General features: G+C 33.5%; 1 protein-coding gene across 1 annotated transcript in view; it reads left to right on the forward strand.

Annotated features, from left to right (window-relative positions):
- LOC145678672 (xylulose kinase) overlaps positions 1-23,506 on the forward strand; it is a 106,856-nt gene extending 83,350 nt beyond the window's left edge. Inside the window, exons 10-13 of the mRNA XM_081749064.1 lie at positions 4,847-5,020; positions 7,256-7,353; positions 14,231-14,371; positions 17,463-23,506. Coding sequence (XP_081605190.1) covers positions 4,847-5,020; positions 7,256-7,353; positions 14,231-14,371; positions 17,463-17,522 — 473 coding nt within the window. The 3' untranslated portion in view covers positions 17,523-23,506. The remainder of the gene's footprint in view (positions 1-4,846; positions 5,021-7,255; positions 7,354-14,230; positions 14,372-17,462) is intronic.
- Positions 23,507-25,145: the final 1,639 nt, after the last annotated feature.

Genomic DNA, 25,145 nt, shown 5'->3' on the forward strand with positions numbered 1-25,145 from the left:
AGGGCTGCAGACTTACTGAAGAGCTTGGGTATTTTTAAGTGACTTCTATGAATTTGTGTTCCTGTTCCTGTCAAATTGCTTAAAGTAAGAAACAAGTAAAAGGGAATTCAAATAGTAAGAAAAAAGTGGAAAAGAAATCTAAGTGTTTTTAATGGGCTGAAAACACGTGGAGACTGGTGTCAATAGGCGAAAGTAACGAGCCGTCGGATAAACAACAGATGACGGGAATAGTTGATTGTGTGAATGAGCGTCGCATTTACTGATTGAAAATGACAATAGCTGCATGGTCAACTAGAACATTTCTCTTTGACCATGCTCCGTACACTTGCACGTATGGGCTATTCCAGCAAATGTCCTCCTCGTCACCTGCTTCATATTCGAGCTCAACAATACCAACCACTTGTCTGGTGCAAACGAACTTGTGATTGAGCGATGAAAAACAGGTAGGTCTGGTGGACTAATGAGTCATTATTTTTTCTTCATTCCACTACTGGCGGTTTTGTTCGTATTTGACAAAAACTATGAGACATTGGAGCCTTCGTGCATGCTCTTAGCAGTGCAGACTGATGGCGACGAATGTGTGGTGTAGACATGATCACATGACAAAAACAGTCTTCTTGTTTGTTGTAGATGAATGTATGACTGATATTCAATATAGCGATCATCTAGAAGACTGAGTACATTCCACTATGTTGCACCATAGTTATGATATCTTGCAACTTAATAATGACTTAGCCATTACTCATGTCATGTGCAAGAATGGTTTGGGGAACAGTGTTGATTCCAATGTTCTTCATGTCTTCCAGTTTCCCTAGATCTCAACCCGATTGAGCACATGGAAAAACACATCCAGTTTCTTGAGACACCGCGTGCCTCCACCTCGGCATTGAATGCCGCATTATACGCAGCTGAGTTAGTTTACCAGCTGACTACTATTGACATCTCATTATATTCACGCTATATCGGATTCTCGTTATACGGAAGACGAGAGAATAATTATAGTGTGTATATTACATAATACAGTGAAACCTCCCTTAAACCTCCCTTAACGGACACCTCTATAATACGGACACATTTTTTTTTTTTTTTTTGTCCCTGCAAAAATATATGTTCCCTTATGGAACAAAACCCTCTCTTTTACGGACCCTCTCAGATACGGACGCGGACAGTCCTTCTTCCCCAGACCTTTCAATAACCTCTTCATAACGGACAGGACTTATTCTCGGTTCTGCGATATTATTCCTCACATGCGTATCTATCATGAGTCTAGACCTGGTGAACCATCAAACAGAACAGCTTCAAACTGAACTTGAAATTATTCTTTTTTCTGCTCTCAATAAACTGCTTTCTGGTGGAAATCCTAGAAAACCTTCAATATGCGATAACACTCATGCAGAGTCAGTCGTATGGCCAAGAATTCTATACGAACTATCTTCCCTTCCCTAACAAATTTAGTCCTTTTGCCTCTGGGCCTTGCATCTTTCCCGACAGTTTCATAGGTAACAAAACATACAACATTTACAATAACATTTTCAACGAGCAATGTTTCCTCTATTACGTTTTTGTTTTTTGTTTTGTTTTGTTTTGTTTTGTTTTATTTTATTTTATTTTATTTTATTTTATTTTATTTTATTTTATTATTTTATTTTATTTTATTTTATTTTATTTTATTTTATTTTATTTTATTTTATTTTATTTTATTTTATTTTATTTTATTTTATTTTATTTTATATTTTATTTTATTTTATTTTGTTTTGTTTTGGACAAGCAACATTTTTTTTACTGATGATAATGGAACAAGTCTGGGTTTGAGTTTTCCCGGCTTCCTTTTTCACTGGCTCTAAGACGATATTCTTAGTGACTGGGGCTGGGTCAATAAACATATGCACCCCCATATGCCTTGTCATCCATTCCGCCAACGAAGATACCGCTCCAGTACACAAACGCACACACACACATGTTTTCTCCGCAACCGTACCGAAGATTCTCAGAGGACACTTGCTAATGAGGTGTATTACCCTTGTAGAGGAGAAATTATGCCTTTTCTCGCTAAACAAAAGAGTTTAGCCGATTAGTTGGTTCCTAACGCATCTTTTGAGAAGATTCTGAGAATTTGAAATAAATCAGAAATGCTTACAAAGTGATTACATGTACTTAAGAAAAGTAGCATACACGCATTATCTTTTGCAGTACCGGTATACGAATATATTAACACATCCCCCAGCAATAATATTATTTAACAAAAATGAATTTCTCCTTCATCCCTCCCAGTAATTCAAATACGTACTAAATAGAGTATTTTTATATTGAATTTTACGTATGTACGCTCATACATAATGAATTCACTGTATATTACTGCATACAATTACCGTTGTGAGAAATTAAATTTCTGAACCTCTTAGTAACGGACACCTCTCAATAACGGACAAAAATTCATGTCCCATTGGTGTCCGTTATTCAGAGATTTCACTGTATAACTATCTGTGTGACTGTGAAAGTACTCAAGAATAATGTTGTGTAGCTGAAATGAAAAATAATGCAAAATATCAATATTGGAACTCTTAAGTGACTTATAAACATATATGCAAAATAAATCTCAATCGTTTTTGAGTTCCTTTCCTAAATTTCTTCGATATATGGAGTTTCTCTATATAATAAGGAGCGCAAATATTGCACAACTCTGGAACACGCAAATTTTAAAATCTTTTTCTTTTTTTTCCAAGGCGACTTCAAAAGCACATCGGTATGGTAGAGCTTCGAAAGGAAAAGATCTTGATATATTGCTATGTAAAAATCTTTCTTTCATGTGGTATAAAGAAGTATGGTAGTGCTATTTTTCCATCAAAGTAAACAGGCTTACAGAATTAAACGTTTTTTCATCAGAATGAAAAAAAAGGGAGGAAACAAATTGTACAATATTAGCTATTAACGATTTTTTTTTAAAAATTCAAAAATAAGACATATACCGATCGATAGAATCTACTGAAAGGAAGAAAGTGATATACTTGAGTGTAGAAACTCATGCGTAGTTTTTCGAGAAATTGGAGGGAAATTAATTCCTATGTAAACCTAAAAATTGATGCTGAACGAGGGCCATGCCACTTACTGAGGTGAAACTAATACTGATATTTATGACACTAAAATGGCGGGAACTCATAGTACGGTTAATAAGATAGCCTAAATGGATAATTCATTTTTAATTTTAATTTCTAAGTAAAATATTGTGCAAAGATTATTCATTGATATATTTTGTTCTGCTCGATATAACATCTAACATTTTTGCGGGTATCTTTTCATGCGTAGTTTTCGAGGAAATTGAAAAAAAAAAAAAGTAAATTTTGTGGCGCCAGAAACTATGTCGTTCGTTCGCAATAATAATTGACCGATTTTATTTTACTAGGAGAAATTTATATACTGTATATGTAGCAAGTTGCACTGGTAACTAATAGATTGTATCCATTTATTGTTTTTCTTTACCTAACAGTGACACACCTTTCTTTACGCACATGCTACTTGTAAAGATTTTGATTTTTGAAGTTAGCGAAGTGCGATCCTTTGGTTTCTTCAGCATATTTTTATTCATAAGTATAATGTGAATAAATGTCATATTGATTTTCGTATGCCCACTCTGGGATTCCTATGTGCTTTCTATATGTATAAGTAATAAAAACTAACGAAATTTTTGAGAAAAGAGCACTAACTAAGAAATATCAAAACATGTAGGATTTGATCTCCAGATACCAACCAATTTTGGCGTGAATATTTTCGTCCTCATAGCTCTTCTTCTGTCGACAAAGCGATAACGAGAACTTGTATTCATTTATTTGTAATTTGTGACAATGTTTTTAATGTGCGGATTTTTTTTTCATGCACTTGGTCCTTCCTTTTTTCCAACCATTCATACACGTAAATAAATGCACATTATACGGAATACAATTGAAGATTTCTTGGTACAAGTAATTCTGTATTGCTATCGTTTAATAATATTGAGTATATAAAAAGGTTTCATTCAAGGGATAGGTCTCCCTCCCCCCTGTTGTGACTGTTTTTGAATAACCACCATCATCTTTGTTAAATAGGTAACTATTTGTGCTTGTTCATGCTTCATCTTCCTCCTATATTTTTAACGGTATTTATTTCTTTACTGCTATTCCTTTTATAAATTTAATTTTGTGTGTTCAGATATAAAGAACTTTCTTATTACCATCGTCTCTGTCATATTTTAATATCAAATTTTATTTGCGTTTGTTATTCATTGCTATTTTACACCTCTGCGGTAATTGTTAGTGTGAATTTTTCAATACTGTAAACTAATATTCGCTAATAAAAGTGTTAATTATACTATTCCATTGTTTATCCAAATTCAAATGTGAATTTGAGCTCCCTCGTGGCTATATAGTTAGTGTTCGTGTCTTTGTCACAGAAGACCTGGATTTTATTCCGAATGGAAGCTCATATGGTTAGCATGCCATGTTAAGCTGTAAGTCCTTGTCTCCTATAACGTTGGTAGTGGAAGGGACACTAAACTTTAATTAACCAATCAATCCTGATAAAACACCATTCGTACACATTTCTTTCCACAAATTAAAAGATTTTATGTGAAATTTTTTATACCTTAATAATATTTTGTGGTGTATTCAAATGTTTTAGATAATCCTGGAGGAAGAGGACAACGAAGCACTTATAAGCATGAAGATATGTCGATTTAACAAAGACGAAAGTGGTTGTTGAAACATTTGGACGCATTGACTTACTATTAAGTATATCATCCACTAACTGATAAGAAGTACTGCATATTTTGTATAATGATCATTGTACATTGTAGTGATTTGCATATTTTTTTCAGGGTTGTACTATGATACTCAAGAAATCATTCCATTTGTGATCGGTGACCACAGATTCAACAAAGCCAATGATAAGGTGACGAGGTTTGCAAGCTTCGAAGTTGAAGTTCGAGCACTTATAGAAGGACAGTTTATAGCAAAACGAGCTCATGCTGAAGAATTTGGCTTTACGATAGGTATACTTAGTATGCAATTATACTTTAGTACGTTAATTGTTGGTATTGTCTGTACTTCATAATAGAAATCATAGTCATCCACCTTACCTTCATAAATCTGTGTACTTCTTGCCTGCTACCGGCTTGGATTAAATTCCTACTGACTTCCAATTAAAACTATTTACCCCTCACGTATGTCCCATGGGAGGCATGTCCATCCATTTTAGACGTCTTACACTTCTATATTCTGTGATCTGTTGCTATTGTAAAGTTCCATGAAGTGTAAATTCCTCCATTTAATCGATCATCTCGTACATTTTTTCCTTATATTTCAGTAAAACACAGTTATTTAAAATATTACACAGTCACAGTCGACTATGAATTTCACGAATAAACTTTCTTTTGCTATTGTAAGAAATAAGAATACAAAAGATAAGAATTAAAATAAGATCTGGACCTTTGTAACATACCAAAATAACATAACCATTACGTCAATATGGTATATTTTGGTCAACAAATCTATGCCCGTTCTCAGGAAAGGATGTAAGTAAGCAAAATATATACTTCGATCATGATATGAATACTCATAGTCACGGCAGACTTTATAGAATGTCGAGCAAGACACTATAAGAAGTTCTATTTTGAAGTTTTTAAGGTTTTAGAAATCCCTTCTCTGTTACCTATATACAACCCAAAATGTAATGTTACTTCTTCCGTTTTGTACAGTTACTCGTCGACTTATGACTCATGCAACTTACAACTACAATTTACGACCTGTTGTAAAGGTAAAAAGAAAAAGAAAAAAAAAATGTAAAATGAACAGTAAAACATACAGAATTTTAAAAGTTGTTAGAACTAAAGATTACAAATATTTGTGAAAATGATATTCATGGTATCGGTTTTGTGTATTGTGGTCTAAATTGTGCTATGTTCTGTAAAAAATGTGAATAGAATTTCACCTCATCTCGCCTATAAAAATTCCTTTATATTAACAACCAAGGAGTTGATTGCTAGTTATCATTAGCTTTCAACTTGTATAAAGGTGTTAAACAGCTGAGGTGATAGGATGCATCGTTGTCTAACATTTATGGGGAATATATCCTGAGACGCGTCTTAATTGGGAAGGAAAATTTTTAATTTGTGGAAATAAAGTCAGTAACTTGGTTTTTCCAGATGAAACCACAGTAATGCCAGGCACGTAGTATCCAGGAGATTACAGAAATAACGAAGCCAAAATGAAAGCCAAGATCTTGTTTTGGAAATTCATTAGAAAAAAATATTAGTCATCAATAGAAATGAAGATGTACAGTTAAATTCACAACTAAGAAATATCGAAAGAACTCGCCAGTTCACTTGCGTGGACTCAGTAGTGCATGAAACTGGTGTGAATATACTAGGTGACTATGGGACAGAAATAAAGAGATGCATTAGAGAAAATGTGGAAGAACCAAGCTATAACTCTTTAATACAAAGAAGAGACTGGTTGATTCACTTGTACTCTCGATCTTCCTCTTCGGCTGGTAAAATTGGACAGTAAAAGTTAAAGACAAAAGAGCGTAGCAATGCTTTCGAAATGTAGTGTTGGTGAGCGTGTTAAGAATAATATGGACGGCCAGAAGAACAAGTGAATTAATCGAAGAACTGAGGATAGAAACTCGTCTCAGCAACCCTTGTAGATAGAAAAATCCTAAAATTCTTTAGCCACATCATGAGGAAAAAGAATGAAACCGCGTGGACGAACAGCAAAATGGTGGATCGATCAGACCCGCGACAATCCGAAGTCAACGACTAACTATTTTTGTTCTGAGAATTGGTATACATTTGTTGTCCAAAATATTTCGACGTTTTGTTTATTTCGACTTCACAAAACAATGTTAGATAAGATTTACTTTCTTTCAGTAGTAACTGTCGAACGAATGAGCCAGTTTCAGTTCAAGTTGTGTGGTAAATCAAAACGAATTTGATTTAATATTTTGCGTCTTTATTCAGAATGTAATCAAAACGAATCTGATTTAATACTTTGCGTCTTTATTCAGAATGTTTATGAAAGATGTTACAGTTTCGGTGAATTTAAGAAAATTGAGTTTACTATTGGATTTCTTTTTAATTACGTTGACTTGTAATATGTTGATATGTACGTAAAATATGAACATGAATTAGTTATTTGGTGTAGCTTGGATTAAATCCTACGACAGAATAAATACAAACAAGTTTCGTAATATTCTTTAATTATTTAATATTTTGTGTGTTTTACAGGTCCTGAAATTCGAATCATAGCGACAGGTGGAGCATCTGCAAACAAAACTATTCTCCAAGTTTTAGCTGACGTCTTTAATGCACCTGTGTATGTTCAAGTAAGTTCTTCTATCAAAATGTTTTTACTGATAAAGTTTATTTATTTATTGAGACTCAACAACAAGGAAATTCTTGTACGAAACATTTGTGTAATACGGCATGTACTGTATAACATCTCATATCACATATGGATTATTATATGAACCGGAAGACACTAGAAATTAGTAACCAAATAGTGTGTGTATATTTTTTTCTTCATGAATTGATTTAAAAAAAAAAAATGTTTATCGATATATTCTCCGTGTTCATTTGTGTTTTAATTTCCAGTTACGATAGGAGAGAGGGGGAAATATGGTAATCGTAAAATAAAAAAAAAAAAAAAAAAAAGATTTCAATGGATTTACGTTTCATGTCCCCTACGTACCAAGAAAGTGATTTTGAGTATCTGTGTTTGTTCGTCTCAAGCAAACGTGTAGAAGTATGACATTTTTTCTTCAAAGCACAAAATCTTGGGTTTCACTTTTTTTTTTTTTTTTTTTTTTTTTTTATACAATAATTTTCGGAGCTATCTATAGATGGTCACGCATGTTTTCTAGGCCGGCCCATTTTATGGGACATTGGTCCCCTACATTTTGTTTAGGTATCCAACTAAACTACTGGGGGTTACTACGTAGAAAATGGAGAAATTACACTTTTATCAAGGAAAACAGTTCACACAAATCTATGAGAATCCTGAATAAATAAATAAATAAAACTCAAGTTTGCAATTATCACAATTAAAAATCTCAGGAAAAATACTGATTTAAAAGCTTAGCTAAGGTGATGACAACTCCGGTGGCAGTGGTTATATACAAGGATAAATCAGAAAGTAAAGTGAAATTGCCTGTCAAACCTATAGTATTGTGTGTAGCAAATTAATTCTTTTCCATGTTACAGGTAATCTGGTAATAGAAGTGTGACGGCTTGTACAACATTCTATGTCCACCCGTCTGGTGCTGAGAGCAACTCAAAGATGGCGCAACGACTAGAACATTACACCAAGGAGGAAGTGCGCGGTGTCATTCGTTTTTTCTGGGCCAAGGGAACAAAACCATGTGATATTCATCGAGAATTGGTGCAGGTGTACGGAGATAGTGTTATGTCGCTGAAACAAGTGTACGTGTATTGTAACGCATTTGTAAGTGGTAGGAGTACTGTCACAGATGATGGCAGAAGTGGCAGACCATCAACGTCCATCACCGACACGAATGTGGCTGTCGTCGATGATCACCCTCCGTATAGCCCTGATTTAGCCCCGTCGGATTACCATTTGTTCGGCCCCCTGAAGCAACATCTCCGTGGGCAGCGTTTCCAGACACTGACGGAGGCACAACAAGCTACACGTACCTGGTTAGGAAATCTGGAACAACATTTCTTTGAACAGGGCATGGATGATTTGGTGCCACATTGGAATAAATGTTTAGACAACTACGGTTCCTTCTTCGAATAATAGTGTGATACCATACTTCAAACATAGTAAAGCTTCATCGACGTATCTCTGTACGCTTTTCTGTAAATCAACAATTCACCTTACTTTTTCATTCGCCCTTGTATATATATATATATATATATATATATATATATATATATATATATATATAAGTTGTTGTTCATGGAGTTTTCTTTGCACTGAAAATCCTTAGAAACAAAGCATAAAACTAGCGAGATTGACTTGATTTGATATTTTTAGCAGGATGTTACCCCAGTAAATACGACTCTGAATATTTTTTGACTGGAATATGTCAGGACTAAAAGTGACTTTTGTGTGTGGGCGTGATGATGATGCTTTTGCGAAATTTCGCTTTTCATAAAGGAATCTGTATCATACACTTCACGTTGTAAGTCACCAGTCTGCTAGTTACGAGATACATATCAATAAAAATAATACTATTTATGTAATGTTTAGACATCTATCTTCTTTTTTTTTTTTTGTATAAATCTATCTGGTAACAGTATGTTCATCTCCAGATAAATGAAGATTCATAGGCCTATCGTAAAATGTTTGTTCCAGAATGGGTCAACCCATATATTCGGGAACCCTAATCTAGTCCAAACGCTGTATTGCTGTTTTCCACCGAAATGTAAAGAGAATTGAGATGGTTTCGTATAGAAGAATCAAGTTTGATTATGTGAATAGTCAAAGTGACATGAAGTAACACAAGCATGATCGAATGCTCAACACAAGTGACGTCAAACAAGTTGTATTGGAGCCTTCAGTGATACTATATTGGTTCATACTAACCTAAAAGTCAGGGAAATTAAAATGACTCAAACAAGGTAAGGGAAATGTTTCATAATGTTGCGAAATGTTGCGAAAATCAGGGAAATATGCTGTTTTACAGTATATTATATATATATATATATATATATATATATATATATATATATATATATATATATATATATATATATATATATATATATATATATATATATATATATATATATATATATATATATATATATACAGAAAGATAAACAGTAAATTCCGAACAGTTAATTATAAAAGGAAAACTTCTTCTAATAATTTTCCAGGAGATAATGTACCTAAAATGGAAGCCACATTTCCTCGCTGAACTGCTATGCTGATACGTTGTATCAGAAAAGCAGTAGCCCGTTTGTCACCAGTAAGGTGTGCAATACGTTGGCCTATTTCTTTGATGAAATTGAGCCTTTCGAGGCCCCAAATGCCGCTCGATTCAATGGCTACGGGCACGAACATATATCTATCGAGCAGATCTCTATATTTTCTTCTTTTCTCGCAACCTCTGCAGGCTGCAATAGCTCCTTCTCGAGATGAAGAAAGAGTGAGATTAGATAACGCGAAAGTGTCAGAGCAGGTGAAATCCCAAAGAAGAATCCTTCCCCTTTTCCATGGTACCAGCGTCATGCCATCTGGTCTTTTGCCATTAGATCTGTTACACCCCACAGGTTCACGAACAGATGGAACTTCCGCCGATGTGAGTGCTCTCCAGATAATGTCATTCACGTTCGAATGCCTCACATGTCTTCCGTAGCTACTTACACAAGACAGACCGTGTAGACCATTCTGCTTGACTGATGCACCACATTTAGAGCAGTTGTGTGATTCACAGATGTCTACTCCTAGGTGAAGTGCAACTGCAATAGGTGCAGTCCTAGAGTGTGTGAAGGTAATGCCTGTAGCCAAGCACCTGAAATTGGTGATGAGGAGGCGAGAAGTCTAGCCTTATCCTCTTGATTGTCTGCTTCTTGTAATAACACTGATTGATATAATTTGATGATTGGCTTGTCCCAAATTGATTGCGAACTTCTGCCCGTTCTGAAGAAAATTTAACTTCAGGAGAGCTTAAACCAACTAGGTTAGACCAGTCAGATATGCAGTCTTGAACATCGGATTCTATGTGAGGCTCATTTAGTTGGTTGAGGAGTATCTCAATGGTATGCCGGGAGCCATAGAACGACGCTAAAATGAAGGATACGCCAATTCGACAGCCCGACGAATACCAAGACCTCCAGAATCAACTGGAAGGGAGGCCTGTATCCATGCGTTGCTATTTAGGTTACAGTTGAGTAACGATTCCAGTCCACATTTCAGAACGGTGTCAAACTTCTCTAGTAAATCGACTTCACGCCAAGAAGTAGAACAGCGTCCATAGTTAGCTGTCCATAGAAGATATGAAGAATTCCTAAAAGAATTAAGATAGATTCAAAAGAAAGATGATAAGAAAGGCCAAAAAAGAAAATTTAACTTCAGAAATAATGATGTTTGAGGAGCGCCGAATGGTGTTGAAACTTCAAGCTTTGAAAGAAGAACAAATTAAATTAGAAATTCAAATGCTACAAAAGAAAAAGAAGAAAGAAAAAATAGGTGCTTTGTCGTTGTAGATAATCAGAACTACGTTAGAATATGATACATGTTTACTTGTTTACATTTGTAAATATATTCAGAATGTCGAATATTAAAGGTATAGTTAGTTCATAATAATTATTTTCTGGCACTAGTGTTTTATTATATGAATCAAAAGTCCTGTGTTTAGAATATAAGTATTTATAGAAGGCAAGTAATCTTATACTGTATTTAGAAAATAAAAAGGAGAGCATGAACGGCTGTGGGGATGATTTAAAGTGTTTTTTTTAATCCTAACCATAAATGATAAATTTTCCCTGACTTGCGACACTACAAACACTACTTACTTAGTCATGGAAATTCAGGAAAAGTATGCGAAGTCAATATCAGGATTTCAGTGTGAACCAATGTTTACTGAAGATAAATAGATGCATAATCCAATAAATATTTTCGAGGGGCTAGAAATTATATAATGTAATTCTCCGTATGTACTCTGAGAATGTACTATGTGTTTTATGATATTGAATTGATTGATAAATTAGAGTTAACATATCTTTTCAGCATAAAGGCTATGTGAGACGGGACCTACTTTTCAAGTGGGTACGAACCTAGAAACCACGCGCGCAGAAAGCATACGTTTTAGCCATTTAGCCAGAAAGGGGCACAGTGGTAGTAAATTAGATACAAGTATTGAAATATTTTCTGCATCTTTCATACTTGTATTATTGGAGGAAAAAAAATATGTAATATGGGGTGTCTACTGATACTGAAAATACTGGAAATACTTGAATTATACTGAAATTTAATTTTGATACTGGAAATATGCTGGAATTTTGATCCACATACTGGAAAAATCATGAAATTGGTAATTTGTCAACAATACTTTTTGTAATTGTTTTAATAGTCTTAGAAACAGTTTTATATCCATTGAGATTGTAATTTTTTTTTCCAAAGCAAGAGTTGTATACTGGAAGAAAGAAAAAAATCCTTATCTAGTTGTTTGCTCTTTATCTTATTTTTCTTCCAAGAATGAATATTATTTTCGTATAATTCGTGATAACAACTATCAGAACTATAAATATTTATATATCTTCCTATATACGTCCTTTCATAAGTACTTGCTCGTTACGTCTAGGATTTTTGGATCATATCAAAGAATATTAAATGAAAGATCGAGAAATTAAATAGGAGATTGATAGTTTATTTACAAAAGAAATACTCTAATAATAGGTAGGGTAATAACTTTAACTTAGGACGCCACTCCGCCCTATATGCACTCAAGCTTCCTTCTTACCCTTGCCCAATAACCAATGAAGAAAGGAAGTATTTCGTTCTAACCTCTAGATACTCTAATTCATTTATCATCAAATTTCTCCCTATTTTAGTAGGGACCTGTGGAAAATACGGGTTACAGTATTCAGTTACTCCTGGACCGTACTCCTTGCTTTTTTAAAGACTGGGCCTTGACTCGCAGGTCACTGTCTGGCCTAACCCTGTCTCTGGGACTCCAAGTTAAGTCCACAAAGGGTATCTATCTAGTTTAAGTATATTATATATATATATATATATATATATATATATATATATATATATATATATATATATATATAGGATAGGTTTGTATTAAGGATAGGTTGTCAGCCTTTACTCCATGGCTCTGACTAAATTTCCTTACAGGAAAAGAGAAGGAATATAGTAAATTACTCACTCTTACACTTTCTTGGATGAAAGTTGCAGTGAGAAAGTATCTAATCACTTACAGCACCTAAATATGCTATAATTACATATACTAGGGATCGAACCCAAACGCATTTGGATTTAGATTAAATGTTCCTCCACCACTAGGACGGAACCAATTCCTGGAGTCTATACGAGCGTCACTCACCTCCGCCATAGACCCTTAGGAAGCTTAAATACTTCCATTCTAATAAATCAATAGTGACCCAAGTAGCCTCTGTTATAGGCGTAGGATCAAACATCTAAAATAAATACTTATTCCTAACTCCCTATCATTTGTTTAACCTATCTCACGGCCAAAGCCCATTTGCTTTAGCGGACAACTGTATTGTAGTAGAATCTCTAATCGGACTACATACAGTAACTATCTATAGAGGTTTCTCTCCAAACTGCACTATTCGCTTCAAGTGCAGCGGACTGGCTGGCCAAGATCCTACATTCAGGACTCCTTAAAACGCACAGCAGCGAAGATAGGGGAGGCAGCCCTTTTTATGTGTTTTGGCCGGCAAAAAAATAGCAACAAAAGTTCTTTTGAAGGTTTTTTAGCGCCAACTACTCGAATGGAAAATTCCCAGTAAGGGAGACTGAATACAATGGATTTCACTGCTAGCCTGTACGACAGGCTTCTAAAAAAAAAGTTAGCATGGAAAATCGACGTTAGCTCTAGCTAAACTGTAAATAATTATATGATTAATTCTTAAGTAATGGGGGAATACTGCTCTAATATATATACATAAATATACAACATAAATTGAATAAATATTATCTTACACTATTGATAATAAAATATATGAATAGATACATACCTAAAAATTAATATACTCCAGGCCTGGATATCTACCTTATAAATAAACACAATTTATTAAATTTTAGCAATATTTAATTTTATCACTAATGTTTAAATCTTATACCAGCAAGGTCGCAAGACGTACCTTGCAATACATTTTGTAATTAACATTTAAAGCAATGGGTGGAGTAGAGGGCTGTGATGGGAGTTGGAAGGCCCTTTAAAAAATGTTAAAGCATCATTGTATTTTAAAAATCACAGCTAACTAAATTTATTAAAAATATTTCTCTGATTGTAAAACAATTGCAAACTTGAAATCACCAAGAGTGTGATTATTCCTAAAGAACTTTTTTTTAAAAAAAATCATTGTATTAGGTACTGAAATTTTGTTGTGTTATATTGATTATACTGGAAATATACTGGAATTTTGAAAATAAAACTCTGTAGACACCCTGTAATATCTTTTGTCGTCTGGTGTAGTCTTGATTTTAGTAAATCATACATTATAATATATTCTGTAAATTACTGTTTTATTTCACAACAGGAAGCTGTAAATTCTGCAGTACTGGGAGCAGCATATATGGCCAAATATAGTGTCCGTAGTGAAGACAAATCTTTCAATGAAGTGACAGCGTGTCTTCCTGAGCCGGTACAAGTCTGTAAACCGTTTCAAGATGTGGCTCGGGTAAGCTGGTTAATTATGACTTCTAACAATACCGAGTACTGAATGGAACGAGCGCAATTCGTTCTTGACTGGGTAACTAAATTTAATGAGCAGGATGTGTTATTGGTTGTATGTTCTTTACATTGTACGACTTAGGACTTAAATAGCAGTTTATTATTATTATTATTATTATTATTATTATTATTATTATTATTATTATTATTATTATTATTATTATTATTATTATTAGTAGTAGTAGTAGTAGTAGTAGTAGTAGTAGTAGTAGTAGTAGTAGTATAGTAGTAGTAGTAGTAGTAGTAAATGGCATACATAAAAGAGGTTGACCAAAAGTCAAGAGGTTACCCGGAACTCTTCAAGTCTGAACTTGGTTTAAAAAAGTACACACCGTAAACTGGGTATACTTTGGCCCAAAGGAAGAGAAAGATTTGACTTCTTTCTACATGGTTATTATGGTTTCTATCAGTAAGAAAAGTTGTGGATCGAAGTATTACAACATTGCTTCCCACGTTCTGGAAACAAATCCCTACAACCAATATTCATGTGTTCTCAAAATGCTAGCAATTGTTAGCAAGTAAACATTTATCATATTTCAAGTTCCACAACTTTTGTTCATTGCATTAAAGTGACATATCCTGAATGCACAAGTAAGTAGAAAATAAAAACACGTTCATTAGCAAATATTAATAAGTTAACGCCTTAAATGTTTGTTCAATTATACACAAACTATCAAGCGTTTAATTGCGTGGGGTAACATTGGCCCAATTTTGGGGCAACATTGACCCATATTTTCTGTGTTGGTAATGGATCAATATTAAAGTTGAAATGGTGTACAAACGGTGTGATGTAATAAGGAAGATTAACTCCCCACTAGCTTCTAAAAGTGGATATTATACAGTGCCTAAATTTCGAGAAATTTCTTCTAAAACTTAGCAGTATGGTACCGGTAAAGTACTCTACTGCAATGAAGAATATGGTGCTCTCATTTTCGGATGTTAGGTATTCATCCACTTAGAGAGATTTTCATTGAACGATATTTTTGTTTGCCCCTAAATTGAACAAAGTGATTTCACCCATATGTTTATAATATCGGTATTTTAAGTTAAGTATTCAGAAATTTGTAGCGTTCTTTATAGACGTTTCGTATTCACCCAAGTAGAATACAAATATTTTCATCAGACAATAATTTCAATCGAACGAGAAATGAGTTAAAACATTGATAATTTTACCAATGTGTTTATAATACCATATTCTTCACTTCTGCTTCTTAAATACAGTGCTACAATAATACTTCCGTATATTAACTAGCCATTTTGATAAATGGGCTAAAGTTACCCCAATCATGAAAAATCTTGCATAGCATCAAAAAGTTTGAAATGTAATCATCATTGTTGGTGTTTACTGCTTTCAAAAGAAAGCCAAAGGATTGTATTTTAACAAGGAGAAATGTCACTAAGTTACCTTCTTAATATTAGATGATGTTAGAATGGGGATTTTGAAAATTAAAAAAAAAAGTATACCCAATTTACGGTATCCTTAATAGTTAATTTTTAAGCTTACTGAATGGAATAGATAGCGAAACAGTTAACGTCAACTCTTTCCCTGATATTGGCTGTTTTAGCACTTCGGTGACTCCATCTTTAATACAGAAACAGATTTTGTGCTACATATGATCTTACTGCAAGTAACATCCGATAAGTATGTAGAGAAACAAAATTTAGACAAAGAAGTATTAAGAAATGCAAATTGATATTATTTGAAAGATATAAATAAGTCTATATCTCAAATAATATGTATGTGTTAATTCCCCAGTGCTGAACTTAAAAAAAAAAAAAAAAAAAAAAAAAGTAGAATCTTACCTTAGTAACTACTTATAAGTGGAGGTCTATTGTTTCCGAGAAATTACTTTTCTCAGCATGTGGACTAATAACCAAAGTGTGGTGCATCAAGAAAATCCAGCGGTGACATGACACTCATGCTTTTTTTTTTTTTTTTTTTGTGCCAGGTAATTTTAATCTGAATTATAGGTATATTACAGTTTTTTTAATATAGTAAATTGAATGATGCCTCAAAATAATGTAGTTTACCTGCTACTTTTAATTTCAAGTACCGCCACTTGTAAGAGATAAAGAAATGTAAGGAAAAAATAATATTTATATAATTATAGCCTAATTATATAAATATTATACTTAAAGAATGAGTGCGTTGCACCATATGATTAGTAGAAATAATCATGACTGCCAATTGTGACTGAATTTTTATTTTCTAGTTTATCCAAAATAGACTGTGTGTCTACGTCTGCGTTTAATTTCTTTCTGGAGGAATTATTTGGAGTCTTATTAAATGATTGCTATGTATAGAATAATGTACTCATAATTAATGCTACTTGAATCATGATCGCATTTCCTCAAAAGCGATGCGGCTACCTCTAGTCTCTTGGCTTTTGCTTTGCTTTGCGTTTTCTCTCTCTCTTTCAAGAATGGCAGTTTCTGTAAGTAAATTAGTAATGGTTGCAGCTGTCCGTGGTTTTGCATTGTTTCTGCACGTGATCACTGTATTCTTCCGTAAGTAAAGGTTTACTTTTAGGTTTGAGTTCGAGTAGGAAAAAGGAAGTCTTACTTGACAAAACTTTACAATATAACACAAAAGAGTATTATTTTTTAATAGATACGTACACATTTCACAGCAGGGTGTTTCATAAGACTTCATAAAAAGATTTAGTAGCCATAAATGTTGTTGATACACAATTAAACGATAGGCATTTTATTATAAAAATAATACTTCGAAATCGAATGAAGATTTTAGTCACCCTGTATTTTAGTTATGGTGCAGGAGACCCAGAGATAGATTATTCGGATCTCAGTTTAATCTGTAGATTCACAGCTCTTGTAGCCTTGTGCTGAAAAAGGGCACTAAACTCGTAAAAATCAACAAGCAGTCATTTCTGTTACTTCTTATGTTCGCCTTATATATAAGAGTTAATTATTTAATTGCTCACTTCGATTACTTACGGATTATAATACGGATATATATTAGAATTAAGTTCTTCGTAATGAAAAATATGCTTATTCGATATACTTACTTCTTTTTGCAGATTTACAATCCCATGATTGAAAGATACAGAAAAATCGTGGCTTCGTTGGTGAAATCATGAATAGTGGAAGATACTGTTGATTTTTTAAATAGAATACATTCCCTGTAGGTAGTTCCTAGTTTATTGCTAATTTAACCTAGTGGCATTCTTTTATTTTTGTAAATTCGTTTTACATTTTCATGTTATTTAAGTATATAATTGTTCATTATATACTAATTGTGATTATACGTAACGACTGACTCCAGTGAATATATATGTCTTTTAGATTTACTTTTAATGAACTGATGTAAACATCTAATATTCGCTTTCAGTTTAAATAAAGCTTTTCCGCGGATGCCGTTCACTACAGAATTGCACATTTCGTACTTTTTTTTTTTTTTTTTTTTTTTTTTTTACTTTACTTCAAATTGTGGCTTATTTAAATTGATAATTTTGTATACCTTAAAGAACAGAAACTCTGTATGTGAAAATTACCCAAATGAGGAACTGACAAAATAGGGCCATAATAAGAAAGAAAGAAAGAAAAAAAAAGAAAAAGAAAGAGATAGCTAAACGTAATTGTTAGTCATGTATCATGATCTAGATCAATGATGCCCAGTTTATAAGGCACTGCATGCCAGGACAAAACAAGTACCATTCTTGGGGAACAATTTTCTATTTTTCTTGCCTCCATTTCCCGCTAAGATGATGGTTCGCAAAATCTTTAAGTTATACATTTTCAAAACTTTTGTTTTATTTTGGGTATCCTATTTCTTGTCTCGTGTGTCTATGCTAATTAGGACATGAACTATGAATTTTTCAGAAAAATGTAATTTCATGGGGTTACTTTCAAAATCACCCTCGTGCTAACGGTCTTATCCTTGAAAATGGGCTTGGTAACAAAGGTTAAAAAAAAAAAAAAGTTAAAACACAAGTCTCGATTCGGGATATTATGATGACCAACTACACTCTTTCTGCTATGCATGATGGTAGTAAAAACAAACAAATGTACGATTATTTTTTCTTACGAATCGGATGATACATACGTGCTGGTCGTTATTTCGTTATGACTGATCTAAATCAAGAGGCAGAAGATAGAACAATGATGCAGAAAAATGTTCTTTATGATCTTGTCGCAGTCTTTAAATCTAAACTGGTTTCGTGTCATGACCTATTCTGACTACTCAACAAAAGGCACTAAGGTGAGATGTCTACGCTGTGAGGCAGATGGCTTGATTGTGGCCACAATATGTAGTCGAGAATTATTGCACAACAATACTTCTTGACAAGAGATCTGGGTGTTTCGACTTCGTTTTATACCGGTGCACCAACCTCCATACTATTCTCCATTCAGCATTGATTATCGTGCCTTGAATGTGAAATTTAATTAGAATTTTGCAGAAAGTAGTCTGAGACAGGATTCAATATGGTTTCATGTGCACTTGATTTTCAGTGGGACTCCATAGTTAACACGCAGCTAGAGTGGTTGCTGTTGATATGCTTCAGATGCACTTGAATACTAATTCGCATCCCACTTCAAGATGTTTAATAACCTCAATGAGGCGTAAAGGACGTATAGTATAGCATAGACGTTTCTCGGTTCTGAAAAGGAACGTATAGCTCTAATTCATCATTCAGTCAGTCCAATAATGCTTTCTCAATCTAAAATCCGAACCTGGAACAGCCAGAACCTTTCAGTTCAGTAATTTGTTCTTAAATTCATCTTTCGTACACTTCTTTCTTAATAACTATACATATGTTGACAATCATTAGACATAATATAGACATTGTTAATGTTTAATCACATTGCTTTTTTAATGTTAGAAGTACTATAAGCTTAAATATACTAACTGGTTATTTCTGCAATACTTTCAAAGTTAGTCTTTTAGAACGTACATTTAATATGCTTTTATCTATGTATGTTCATTGCAGAGAAATCATATATTTGATAAATGATGCACCGAAGGGTGATATGTAAAAATCATCCCATTCTGAGTTATGCTGACAAGTAAAGCCAGTCATATAAATATAAAATTCCGAAACACTGTAACAGCTGTTTATTATTAATTAATTAATTTATTTACTTTTAAATAAAACATCGAAGTAGTCTGTTGTTGAATTTATCCGATTACAATCCTGTGAGAGCAGCCGTTGTGCTTGTTGAATATACTTTTGCTTTTTAAAGAAATGAAAGTCAGGAAGAAATAAGAAATAGACAAGAATCTAATTTAAATAAATATCACACGTATTTTTTTAATCAGTAATTAATTCTGTTCCTGTAGTGGAAAAGTTAATACTCATTTAAGGAGTGTATTTCCAAAAAGTGCTAAATCAGTTTGGTAGAATTCTTCAGAAAGAGCAAAAAAACTATAGCTTTTTACATTGAAACACTACTGCAAGTGATATTTCAAACAGAAGTTACCACAGAAAATAACGTTTTGACAAAAAATAATTACAAAATTTAACGTAAGAGGTTCCATAGTATTTATACTCTTCCATATTTAATTCAAAATCGGACATTTTTGGATTTAACATGGTTTGGAAATCCACTCCTCATTTGTAAAATAGTAATTAAATATACAATTGTTACTGTTATAGAACAGATTCATTACTATTAGTTTGAATAACATTAAATGAGAATGCCAACTGAGAGAACTATTGCTAAATCGTTTTCCGTCAATACCTCAAAATGTGAGAAAATTTAGGTTTTGCAAGCATATTACTTATTATTTCTACAAGTGTGTCACCTAAAAGACTTATTGAATGTTTATTATTAGTGTGAAAAGTGAAACAAGCCCAAACTATTCCAGTTGTTGTAGCTGATATTAACAACTGGAATAATTTAACATTTATTAAGCTGTTTAAAACATTTAGCAAACCTCATTATCCCCAAGCCCAATTCCTAGAAAATATTCGTTCATAAGTAAGTAAAATTTGCACGTCGTAATAGTGTTTAATAAAGATTAAGGACTTTAAAAAAAATAGCTCAACTTTTTCGTAAATGAAGTCACCTAGTTAATTTTGATAAAGCACTTTTTGTGATTTTTTTTTTTTTTTTTTACATTTGTATCAGATCTGTTTATATACAATATATTTTGAATATAAAATATTTGGAAGTGTGTGTTTTTAGATAAGTATTGACAGGTTGAGTCTGAATCATATTTTTCAATTTTAAAACGCACTTCTTGAAATAAAGCTTTTCATTGTTAAAATTCATCTTGTGGTTTGTGTGATCCAGTAAATATGGTTGTGATTTACGTAAGAAAAGGTTATTTACATGGGAACATTTGTTATGCATTTCTTCTTTGTGTTTAAAGAAAGCTTTAGTACACAATTTTTATGCTTTAATATATATACATACTTTTGCAGATGAAATATCATTCCTGTATAGTTCAAAACTATGTATTGTTGTATATAAAGGATGTACAGGGCGTCTGAAAAGTCGAAAGATAAGCTATTCTATATATTTTGCTACTACATTATTTATAATTAATAAAAATTAGTAGCAATTCTCTTTATTATTGATTGGTACCCATACTTTGCTATAAAGTTTTCTGATAATGTTTTGTGTCAGTCATTTCCAGTTGAGCTGTATGTGACATAGGAGCACGCTTTTACGATCTGAGAAAAGCAAACAGAATAAGAAAAGGAAGGGAAGGGAGGGGTGAGGTGAGGTAAGGTAAGGTAACAGAATTTAATAACCAACTGTTGATAGTATACATGTAAGCATGGATCTACGAGTAATATGCCTTCAAAAGCATCGAATTTGCCGTAGATATTTTGTTTACCTGTCACTACTGTCTTCTATTTACGTCAGGTCACGTATCTGCTCCTTCCTCCTCTGTGTGGTTCACCGAGAAGAGCAGCATACCATTACGTCACAGAGCATTTAGTCGAAAATGACTGTTTAAATGTTTGTTGATTATAAAAACTAGACGAGTAAACAGTGTCATTGATATCAATATTGTGCGCTCCTCTCGATGTCTCCACTACTCAGTTTGGGCAACGAATGACATTTTCTCTGAAACAAAAAGTATTCGATACTTATTTGATTTCATGCCGTTTCGTCTGCTGGTTGAAAAATCATGTCCCATCTAATGTCACAAACTTACAGTTCCAGACTTAGGAAATCTTATTGGCACAAGTTCAAGTTCGCTGGACTTTCAGACTTCTCCAAAGTCACATTGATTTTTCTCGTAGTTAAACCGATTTCCCGTACGCGCAAATAGCAGACTCGCCCCATTTCATTAAATGCATTAGGCTCCCTAGAAAATCTGTTTTCCCGCAGTCATCTCTAAATGTCTACCTAAACCACTTTCGCACATCCGGAAACTGTGGATTACACCATTTAATCTAAATCATTACCTTCTCCCCATTCTCTATCACAGCATTGCTTCTAAGTGACGCTATTACTCGAAGTCGGACCTGTCCAAAGCGATTTATCTCACTCCAAGATGATATATGGAAACAGTGACATAAGGAAGGAGAGTTTCGGGATTTAGACTTTCCCCAGAGTATCTAAATCACTTTTTTGCATCCATAAGCATTAATTTACTTTTTCCTGAAAACAGACGGTCAAAATTCGTACATCTGAAAATTTTCTAGAATCTTGCCCTGACTTTTACTAATGCGAGAAAGGTTTATAAGTGTCGATTAGGATAAAAGTCATTCACCATATTCCATAAATATCATTAGATGAAATAGATAGCTTAAAATAAGTTTTCCCTCCACTTCGTCCACAAATGACTTTTTTTTGTAAAAATCTATACTTGTCTACTCGCAATTAAAAACAGTAGGCTGACCCCTTCCATAGGAATATTCAAACTCCCCGAAATTAATTTCCAAATTCGAGATTTGACTAAATCAGTTTTTATTTTTCCGAGTTCGTTCATATTGACACTTCTCAAAATCTAAACCAAGTTAAATCACTTTCTCGCACCCAATTATCTTATATGTATTCCATTTCATAAAAATCCGAAGGGAAATTTTCCTAATCTCTCAAGAGACTTTTTCTAAAGTAGAGACTTTGCTTTTCTATACCCTAAACTGTAGATTCTGTCCATGAATGAAAATTAAGCCATCCCATAATTAATTATAGACTTTTCCCGAAATTCGGACCTTTGAAAGCCTGTTGGTCGAGTGAATGGTTTTGTTGGTGTATATGAATTTGAGAGGGGAAAAATAATTTATGTCCTCCTATATATTATTAATAAGTCCTTTATATAAGCGCAAGAGATATCTGTTGTCTGCAAAGCTGTGTTTGAACCAAAGAACATTTATTTCCATAGATTAAAAAACAGAGAATTACAGAATAAGGGCCAGAAATAATGCAAATTCAGCATTTGAGTGTGCGTCATTTGACTGGCTATAGTCCAATGCAGGCTGTTATCGTTGCTTGACTGTATTAGAGTTCAGTTGCATGATTTCGCAAGTAAACCCATTTATTCTTGAAGTTGAGAGAGCTCATATAATTCACTTATATATGTTTTGACGCCAAAGTAATGTATTTACGTTTTGACGCCCTTGTGAGAGACTATTATATATATACACATACATACAATCTTGACAAACGATGTGCCATTCCACCTTAGTTTGGCAATTCCTGTAATCGCATCCATAGATAGAACTAAACCAACAGATGTTTTTTTCTTTTCTTTTCATACATTACTGGAAATTTATGTAATTTGGCTTACAATTGAAAGTAAAGGTAGGTGACCAAAATTTTATGAACAAATCTATATAATGTATTGATATTAAAACTAGTGAGATAATACTTTTCAGACACCCTGTACTTCGTACTTTTGATTCGCGGATAGTTATGATTGTTAAATTTGCACATTATCCAACGAAATATAGTCATCAAATGACAATCTTTACAGAAAAAGACAAGATATACTTATAAAATGTTGATAAATTATTTTGTAGTAGTTGTTTTTATTATTTGCCTTGTTAATTTTTGTAATTATTGTATATTAATGCTTCATAAATATTGTTTTTATAACTTCTATGCAATGGAGGGTATTGTTAACACATTTAAATGTTAAAATAAAAAAAAAAGTATTTAACGTGAAGTTTTCTTTCAAACGTTCTGGAGTGACAAAAATAAAACGACACTTCTGATCATTATCCTTGGGTAACTTTTAACCTTAATTCCTTTAATATGGTCCTCTGTTTAGTCAAGTTGATTAGTGCCATGTATCTTAGATGCATGCACCTACTTCCCGATTCTATTCTCTATTGGATTTTTTTTTTTTTTTTGTATTGACAAGTGAGATTACGTGATCGAGAGAGTGAATTCCGTTCAAAACTGTCAGGAACAATAGCGGTAGAAGCCCATGTGCTGACCACACATAACTCAAGAAAGAGTTGTATGGCTAGCCGTAGTCTGGTAGACTATAACGTTAGGAGTCTGTTAGCTTCAATGAGAATATGTAAACAAAAGACGTTTCGGTAATTTAAATGTAAAATACTTACAATTACGGATTTCTATTTCAATTATGGAAGAATGTTCCCGCAAGCTACACAAAAGATGTGATTACTTTCAATTGACTAGCATAGTATCTACTTAGCGAGAATACTGCATGTGCAAAGTTTATGTAACTAAGTTATGACTTTAAAAATATATTGAAGCCTATTTAAAATCATTTTACGCATTGTTGAATTTATATATACTAGTTAATGATAACAGATGAACGAGAGGTTGTCATTGCACCAGTAATATCCAACCTAATTGAATGAATCACCAGGGCCCCTATTCCGTAACGGTTTGCGTCAACGTAAAATTTGCGTTTTAGTTTGGTATAGTAGACGTAAGAGTTATAATTGATTTTGCATCTTTTGCGATGCGTTACGCTTTGCCATTATTGCGAAGGCTGGTACAGAATAAGACCCCATATAGTGTTCTTCGAATGTACAAATTGTGTGTCAACGCACGAATGCAAGATTTTTTTTGGGGGGAGGGGGGTTGTTGGAATTATGGCTGCTTTTTTTCAATATTCTGATTGTTTCAATTTGCCAGTCACACCGAGATTCGAATGTCGCGGGTTGAGATGGTGGTCCTTGCTACGTCCTCGCTACATTCCAGAACTTAAAACGCGCATGCGCCCTTCTGCCTCCCAGAGTACAAGCTAATTAAGCGTGTTCAAGTTTTCAGTGACTCGGGTTTAATTTTTCCTTATGGATTTGCAGTATATCGATCGCAATGGGAGAGTTTGATGCAATAAGGGCGTAAGTCGGAAACATGCAGTTGGAAGAAAATGATGTTGAAAATTTTGTTTTTTTTTTTTTTTTTTTTTCATAAAACAATGTAATATGCAGCATTTTATTCCGATATTGAATTGAAATGTTACCAGAAGGCTAAACAAGCATGGCAAAAGCTACAAATGCGTTTGATGCAAAAAGGGCGTAAACTCGCTTACATCCTTATTACATCAAACTTCTCAATTGTTATCCATTCACGTGAGGATTCAGATTAATTGAAGATGGCAGTTAAAAGGTTTTACTACAAATATTCTGCCTTATACAGAGTCGTTTTGACGTATGATTAGCATCATACTAAAGGCCTGATTACTGCCGCAAACATGTTAGTCGAGGTCTTTAGTATGGCACTAATCACGCATAAGGATAACTCTGCATAAGGCCCATTAAATTTAGAAGTATTATATACAACATTTAGAAATTTAAATTACAGACCGCAGATTCTAG

This window comes from Thermobia domestica, chromosome 2, assembly GCF_964235325.1.
Source record: "Thermobia domestica chromosome 2, izTheDome1.hap1.1, whole genome shotgun sequence".
Classification (NCBI taxonomy): domain Eukaryota; kingdom Metazoa; phylum Arthropoda; class Insecta; order Zygentoma; family Lepismatidae; genus Thermobia; species Thermobia domestica.